This window comes from Nicotiana tomentosiformis, chromosome 2, assembly GCF_000390325.3.
Source record: "Nicotiana tomentosiformis chromosome 2, ASM39032v3, whole genome shotgun sequence".
NCBI lineage: Eukaryota > Viridiplantae > Streptophyta > Magnoliopsida > Solanales > Solanaceae > Nicotiana > Nicotiana tomentosiformis.
This window is the reverse complement of record NC_090813.1, coordinates 121,149,137-121,156,909: the sequence shown is the minus strand read 5'-3', so window position 1 is coordinate 121,156,909 and position 7,773 is coordinate 121,149,137. Positions and strand designations below refer to the sequence as shown.

General features: G+C 40.1%; 1 protein-coding gene across 1 annotated transcript; it reads left to right on the top strand.

The window, feature by feature from the left end:
- The first annotated feature begins 6,114 nt into the window (after window positions 1–6,114).
- On the top strand, window positions 6,115–7,421 carry LOC138905510 (uncharacterized). The gene is made up of 4 exons (XM_070194031.1): window positions 6,115–6,229; window positions 6,581–6,771; window positions 6,877–7,046; window positions 7,142–7,421. Exons 1-4 carry the CDS (start codon window positions 6,115–6,117, stop codon window positions 7,419–7,421), a joined length of 756 nt encoding a protein of 251 aa, XP_070050132.1.
- The last annotated feature ends 352 nt before the right edge of the window (window positions 7,422–7,773 follow it).

Genomic DNA, 7,773 nt, shown 5'->3' with positions numbered 1-7,773 from the left:
CGTCAAAACTACAAATCGCACCTCGAATCGAACTTATGAACTTTCAAATCTTTCAACTTCCAAAACTCATGCCGAAACATATCAAATCAACCCGGAATGAAGTCAAATTTTGCATGCAAGTCCCAAAGGACATAACAGAGTTAATCCAACTCTCGAAATCGCATTCTGACCCCGATACCACCAAAGTCAATGCTCGGTCAAACCTCTCAACCTTTCAAAACTTCAACTTTCCAATTTTCACCGAAATGCTTCAGATTATCCTACGGACCTCCAAATCCAAATTCGGACGCAGGCCTAAGTCCAAAATCACCATATGAAACTATTGGAATCATCAAAATGCCATTTCATAGTCGTCTGCATAAAAGTCAAAACCCCTGTCAACTTTTACCGCTTAAGCTTCTAAAATAGGAATCCTTCTTCCAAATTGATCCTGAATAATCCGAAAACTAAACTCGGCCATACACGCAAGTCATGACACATAATACGAAGCTTCGAGACCTTACGCCGCCAAATGGGATGTTAATTCTCAAAACAACTGGTTTGATCGTTACAACCGGGATCTGCACAAGAAGCGCAGAAGTGTAGCATGAATACAACGACCTCATGTACTCTGTAAGTGTTGATCATAACCTCGATGAAGTAGTAACGAGGCTATGACAAGACTCTCGTAATAAACATGTACGAATAATAATAACATAATATGAAAATATTGATAAAACGAAAAACTCATATAAATGGACCCGAAGGTCAACTACCATAAGGCCCTAGAATAACATGATCTCAAATATCATATCACAATACTGAGATAAAACTCTATATCTACAAACAATTACATCACATCAACTTTGTTGCTGCGTGCAACCCAATCCCAACACTTAATACAATAATTGTTGCAGCGTGCAACCCGATCCCAATTAACTGTTACGGCGTGCAACCCAATCCCAATATCATATTATATCATTATCTGTTACGGCGTGTAATCCGATCCCAATATTAATTCATTTTAATACTGTTGCAGCGCGCAACCTGACCCGATATCAACTCATTAATCATAACAAATTAACACAACTAGTTACATAATCTTAACACAAAAGAAAAATAAATCGAGCAGAACATTAAGGAACTACAAGTATAAACGGGGAATAACCAATATCTCGTAATCTCAAACCTTGGAAATACACTAAATACATGAATAACTAAATGGCTCATATAAATGGAATAATGTAATAAAGTACATCAAGTAATATAAGGACAATAAAAGCAAGTAAAACATAAAACAATGAAAATATACAACTAATGCAAGCAGAAACATGTAACAGGTAAGCAAATATTGAATGAGAAATGAACAAATCGAAACAAGTAACAATTAAATAATATATAACAAGTAAAGCATTGCTATCAAGTAAGAACATATAGCAAGAGATAACATTGAATAAATGAAAACATGAAAGTAAATAGCCCAACCCGTGTGCTTTAGCCCATGACAATACATATACACTCGTCACCTAACATATACACCGTTCTCACACATAATTCACGTAACAAATAGACCAACAAGTACTAATTCTATCAAATAAAAGTTAGACACAAGACTTGCGCAACCAACTCAATAATCAACAAAAACTTTTCCTTTCGAAAAAGCCCCCAAACCAACCAAATCTATCCAAATATCTTTCAAACAATTCAAAATAAGCTTTAGAAACTACCCATGAAAGAAAAAAGTTCAATCATTGACGAAATTAAAAAAAATCATCAAAAGTTAACCCCGGTCCCTTTTAGTCAAAATTTGAGATCCAAACCAAAATCAGATTATCCATTCACCTCCGAGCACGGTTATGTGATTTGTTTCGAAATCTGGCCTCAATTTTGAGGCTTAAATCTCAATTTTGCAAAATCCCTAAACTCTACCCAAATCCCTATTTTCTACCATGAAAATCCTAGATTAGATGTTGAAAACTCATGAAATGTAATGGGGAATTGATATAAAATGGATTAGAGTTTCTTACCAATGATTTTAGGAAGAAAAGCTCTCAAACAAATAACCTCTAGAGTGTTTAGGGTTGAGAAGTAGCGTAAAATCAGTTAAGTCTCGTTTTCCCCTCCTTTACCCAACTACAGATATCGTATTTGCAAAGTCTTGTTCGCAAATGCGACGTTCGCAAATGCGACACTCTAATCGCATTTGAGACCACTATCACAGTGTATGAGATGTCTCAGATGCGACTAAATGTTTTCGTATGCGAACTACTAACCCATCGCAAATGCGGCCCTTCCTTCGCATTTGTGAAGACCTTTAGTCCAAGACCTAAATTGCAAAAGCGGAAACTCGAGATTGCACTTGTGACATGTTCTTCGCATTTGCGAAGAGCACCACCCTCAGCCAAAATCGCATTTGTGAGTCCAACTTCGCAAAAGCGGGATTTGCAATTGCGAAAAGGTCCTCATAACCGTGAGACCTGCAATTAGACACAGTAACTGTTGAACACAACAGTTCCAATTTATTCCGCAATGCATCAGAAACTCACCCGAGCCCCTTGAGCGCCAAACCAAACATGTACACAAGTGTAATAACATCCTACAAACTTGACCGCTACCTCAAATCATCAAAAGAACATCAAATAACAAGAATCGGTCATAAAAACTCATGATTTTCAACTTTAAAACTCATTTTCACATAACGCATCGAAATGCGCTCGGGTCACTCCGGACCCCAACCAAAAGTGCATACAAGTCCAAAAATATCAAAACCTATTGGAATAGTCAAAACATCGATCCGAGGTTGTTTACCAAGAATGTTGACCGTGGTCAACTCAAGTCCCATTTTAAGCTTAAAATCACTTTTTTTCTTCTTCAAATTGTTACGTAAAAACATTTGGAAAATGACACAAACTACGCACGCAAATCATGAAATGTCAAATGGAGCTAATAGAGATCTGAAACACGGAAGTAAAGGCTGGTACCCAAAATGACCTATCGGTTCGTCACACTTTACTTACAACACTATCGTAAAGGAAGTCCTTGTTATGACAGAACAACCGAAATAGATGGAAGGAACATACATGTGAATATCATCTATAAGGAAGTATTAAGTGAGATACACTTAATTATAAAATTTTATCCTCATGAAATCTTGAATAAGTATGCAAATCACATGTATCTAATTACACTTTCATTGTGCATCTTCGTTCAAACGAATAATTTATTTGATGATGATCCCCAATGATCATTCACAAAAACTTCTTATATTCTTTCATGTATACTTATACTTATTAAAAATTTAATTTTAATAATTGTGATATTAGTTTACGATAACAAGTACAACTAAACTGAGCATATACGTGCAACGCACGTCGAAAAACCAGTTACTATAAAAGTATAATGTAATTTATATCCCATCTCAGAATATTTCACTGTTAATTATGCGTTAGTATATTCTCAAATTGTGGTTTAGTGTGACATTTTTAACATAAGAAAAAGATCGCACCATGGAAGAATTAAAGAAGTATTATTACTTACTGTACAAGAATGATAAAGAAAACTAATAATCAGACATAAATCAAATACGATATATATTAAGCAGTTTGCAAAATCGTGATCAATTTATTGAGCTGCATAGCATACTGTTTACCCGAAAAATGGATAGAGTTGAATTTATACGTAGTTCTAAGGATACATGGTACAACTTGGCACAAATTTGAAAGTAAGTAGAAATATACTGGGTATTGACTGTATGAAGAATGAAATACCAACCAAATTGAAATAGAAAGCTATTTTATGAACAAGCAAGATGAATCAATGTATATATCTCACAAGAGGATAATCTCAATATAAATATCAGTATGTTTTTCTCTATGAATATCAATAATATGAGAGTGTATCAATGCCTTAATGTTCGGTCTCTTACAGAAATAATAGCCATCCCTCTTATAGTGGAGGAATCCTAATTTGGATATAATTAAAAATACATAGTAGAGAACCTATGATAGATTAGTTTTTCCCTAATTCTCGCCGAGATTCTATCCCTCAGTGCGGCCGTAACGGCTCTTGTCTCTTGGCTCGATCTTGATCGGATTTGATATTGGTCGATTTTCAGATTTAGAGCTCGATATCGACTCGGGCTTGATATTGGTCGGTCTCTTGCTCTTAGGCTCGATGACACCACCTCACATCATAGTTTGATTTGGACTCAAGCTCGGTAATGAGTTCGAGCTCGGCATTCGATCGGTCCCGAAAATTTGAGCTCGGTAGGGTGGCTTCGGATCTTATCCCGATATTATGAAGATGACCTTAGGCCCATTATGTTCCAATCTTGACTAGTCATACGAAGGTCGAAATCGGTTTTGACCGTATACAGATAGTCCCCTCATTTCTAGGGAAGAATGTACCAAGAAACGATATGATTTTCCAACGGTATGACTAGATATAAATTGACGTTTGCATCGAACCCGATCATGACGTATGTGATAGCTATCCCATCGGTTCAGTTACCAAGGCATTAAATGGGTGTCAGAAGATGGCCGGTCGCTGCTGATATTGAACCGTCATTACCAATTCTATAAATAGCTCCTCTCTTCACCATTTTTTACTTTCAGATCTCCAATCACCAAATATACTAAGTTCTTATTGTATCTTCTGAGTTCTTCATCTGTGAATCTTTGATTCTCACTTACAAAATATCTCTTCAAAATACCAAATCTTTGTCATCTCTTTCTGTTTTCAATCTTCACATCTAAATGGCGAAAACGTCAAAAACTATTCCCCAAAAAGAAAAAGCTTCTTCTTCGCGGCCCGCTGGCGACAAAACACCTGTAGAGCCACGACCTAAGGAGTGTGTTCCCGGGGTGTGTGTTCTTACCTCCGATTTAAGATCGACAAAGCTTCACCGGTTCCCGGTCGATGCGAGCCAATATCGAGGTATATGTGCTCGATAACCAAGGGCCATCTTAAACATTTAAGGAAAGATTGCAATTGGGAGGACAAAGAAGTGATAATCCTGGCTACTAGAGAAGATATTACTACCCATGTGAAAGGGTTTTTAAGTGTGTATACTTACCCTTTCACATTTGGCCCCCTCGACCCTGTTGTTATCGATTTTTGTCGCCAATACCGAGTAACCCTGGGCCAAATCCATCCTTCCTTTTGGCAGATCATTATTTTGATTCGCTTCTTCGTGAACAAAGTCGAGGGGATGCCTTTCACCCTCGACCACCTTATTAGATTGTACAGCCCCCGCCTCTATCGAGGTGGGTTTATAAAACTCCAGTGCCGGGCTACCAAAGTGATGTTCTTGAGCATAGACGAGGACAAGGACTGGGGCTGGATGGGCAGGTTCATTCGAGTGAAGAATAAGGACCTAATCCCGGCCGAGAAGATGCCATTTACCGAGGAATGGAACATGAAGCGTAAGTATAATTCTACTGTTAGCTCCTATTGTTTTGCTCCTTTATTTCTTACCGATATCCTTTTCCGTGATGTAGCGGTTGCATGGATGCCCGGTGCTATTCCTAACCTTAAGAGAAGATTCCATTTTTGGAGGAATGGAACATGAAGCGTAAGTATAATTCTATTGTTAGCTCCTATTGTTTTGCTCCTTTATTTCTTACCGATATCCTTTTCCGTGATGTAGCGGATGCTTGGATGCCCTATGTTATTCCTAACCTTAAGAGCTAGGTACGGGACTTGGCTTCGACCTCCACATATGCCGAGCGCTCGTGGCGCGACTTATCAAAGGCCGATGGGAGGATAAAAATCATGGTAAGCCTCTTCCCCATGCCTTCGATGATTCGAACAAAATGACTTTCTTATACTTAACTAACTCTCTTGTGTGTAGGCCTGGGCAAAGATGCGGTCATGAGACCCTCGTCTGGCAAGGAAGAGACTTCGGCCTTGGTTCCAAAACTGGCGAAGGACAACAAAAGAAAAAGGGCCTCTACCTCCGAGGATCCAACACTTAAGACAAAGACGGCTTGTAAGACGAGGAAGAACACCATCCCTTTGACCGAAGAATCAGTTCGGCATCTAAGGGATGAAGACGAAGAGGAATAATAAAACGACGGGTCCATACTGGTGGCCCGAGTGAAGAAAACCATCGATGTCCCAAAGGCAGCGGGGTCGATGGAATTTGATGAGGCTCCATCTCGAACTGATGGGAAGTTGGAGAAGGACTCAGGCAAAGTCCCCGAGTCGTTGGAGATCGAGGATGCCTCCCACCGAAGTCAGCAAACGGTGGGTATATCTGAAGGGGCTGGCCCCTAAGCTCTTCGAACTGAGGAGAACGCCCCAAGCGACTCGCTTGGGGCAATAGTAATCGGAGACTCGCCTACTTTCCCTACTTTTTTCGAAGGGGTGATTCGAGAAGCCCAGCTTTGGGGACCCTCGAGGTAGATGGGGCCCATGAGGGAGAGGACCCCTTTCACGATTTGTTTACCAGTATTGAGGATGTTGCCGGCCTGAGTGATGCGTCGGGTCTTTTCTTCGAGGTTCAACGAACCCTGAATCGGGTAAGTCTCGATTCCCTTTGTTGATGTCATATTTTTCCATTTTCTGCCTAAGTTTTTCTTCTTCTTTTTTTCCGTATAAGCTTTAGCTCTTCATCAAGAGGAGTTTTCCAAGTCTCGAACGGAACTGAGCCGACGTGAGGCCGACTTCCGATGGCTTTCGAAAGAGAGAAATGCCCTCAAACTTCTTAATGGGCAGAAAGAGGAAGAGATCAAAGATCTTCGAGTCAATTTGGCCAAGGCATACCAAGATCAGACCGACCTGACCGAGCAGGTAATGATAATCTTAAAAACTCATGGGCTCAATTCAGGAATGGTGGCTAATATTTCGATCTCACAGCTACAGTAGAAGTTTGAGGTGATCGAACTGCTTCATAAGGAGGTTGATACGATAAGGGCGGAGACCTTAGGGTGGAAAAAAGGCATGGACCGCCTCGCTGCAGAAAAAGAGACTGCTCGAGCCCAATTATCATCACCCGAACATCAACTTCAAGGCATGAAGGAGAATATCTTGGTTCAAGCAAGAAAAATAGAGGAGCTCAAGGCTCGGTTGGCTTCCAAACTTTCCAAGGCCAAATCTGAAGTCGAAAAAGCAAAGGCCGAGGCGGATGCATTCGTGGCCGTCTATCGGGCCGATGCTGAAGCCGCTCAAGTACAAGCAAAACAGGCAGCCGAGATGCTCAAACTCGAGCATATTGGGTTGCTGAACTCGCCAAATGCCAATCTCGGAGGGAAACCCTCGAGGAGATCCATGCTCGAGGTTTTGATCTTACCAAAGAGATAAAAAAGGCTAAAGAGCTTGAAGCCGATGCCGGAGCCTTGGCTTCCGGTGATGATGATGATGATGGGAGAAAGAATGGGTCTGAGAACGGGGAAGATCCCGATGGAGAAGAGACTGCCCCCGGAGATAATCAAGAAACTTAGGGTTTTTTCCATTTTGATTTTTTGTGTAGGGTCCTGATCGGACGTTGTAAATAATACCCTTATATATATATACAAATATTTTCCTTTCACGACTTGTCACTGTTTTATTCCCTGCCTCGTGAATATTTTGTTTCATTCATGCCTTATGAAAGTTTTCATAAGTTCGAGGCCTTAGGCAATTTGATCAAAGTCAGACCTTGTAGTCTTTATAATCGAGTGAGCATTTTCTCGAAGTTGAATTAAAAATATCCCTTAGGCTTAATAGTCGAGTGTGTTTGCTCGAACTGGGGGTTATGTAGCCCGTAGGCTTAATAGTCGAGTGGGCGTTTGCTCGGACTCTAAATAAGGTTAG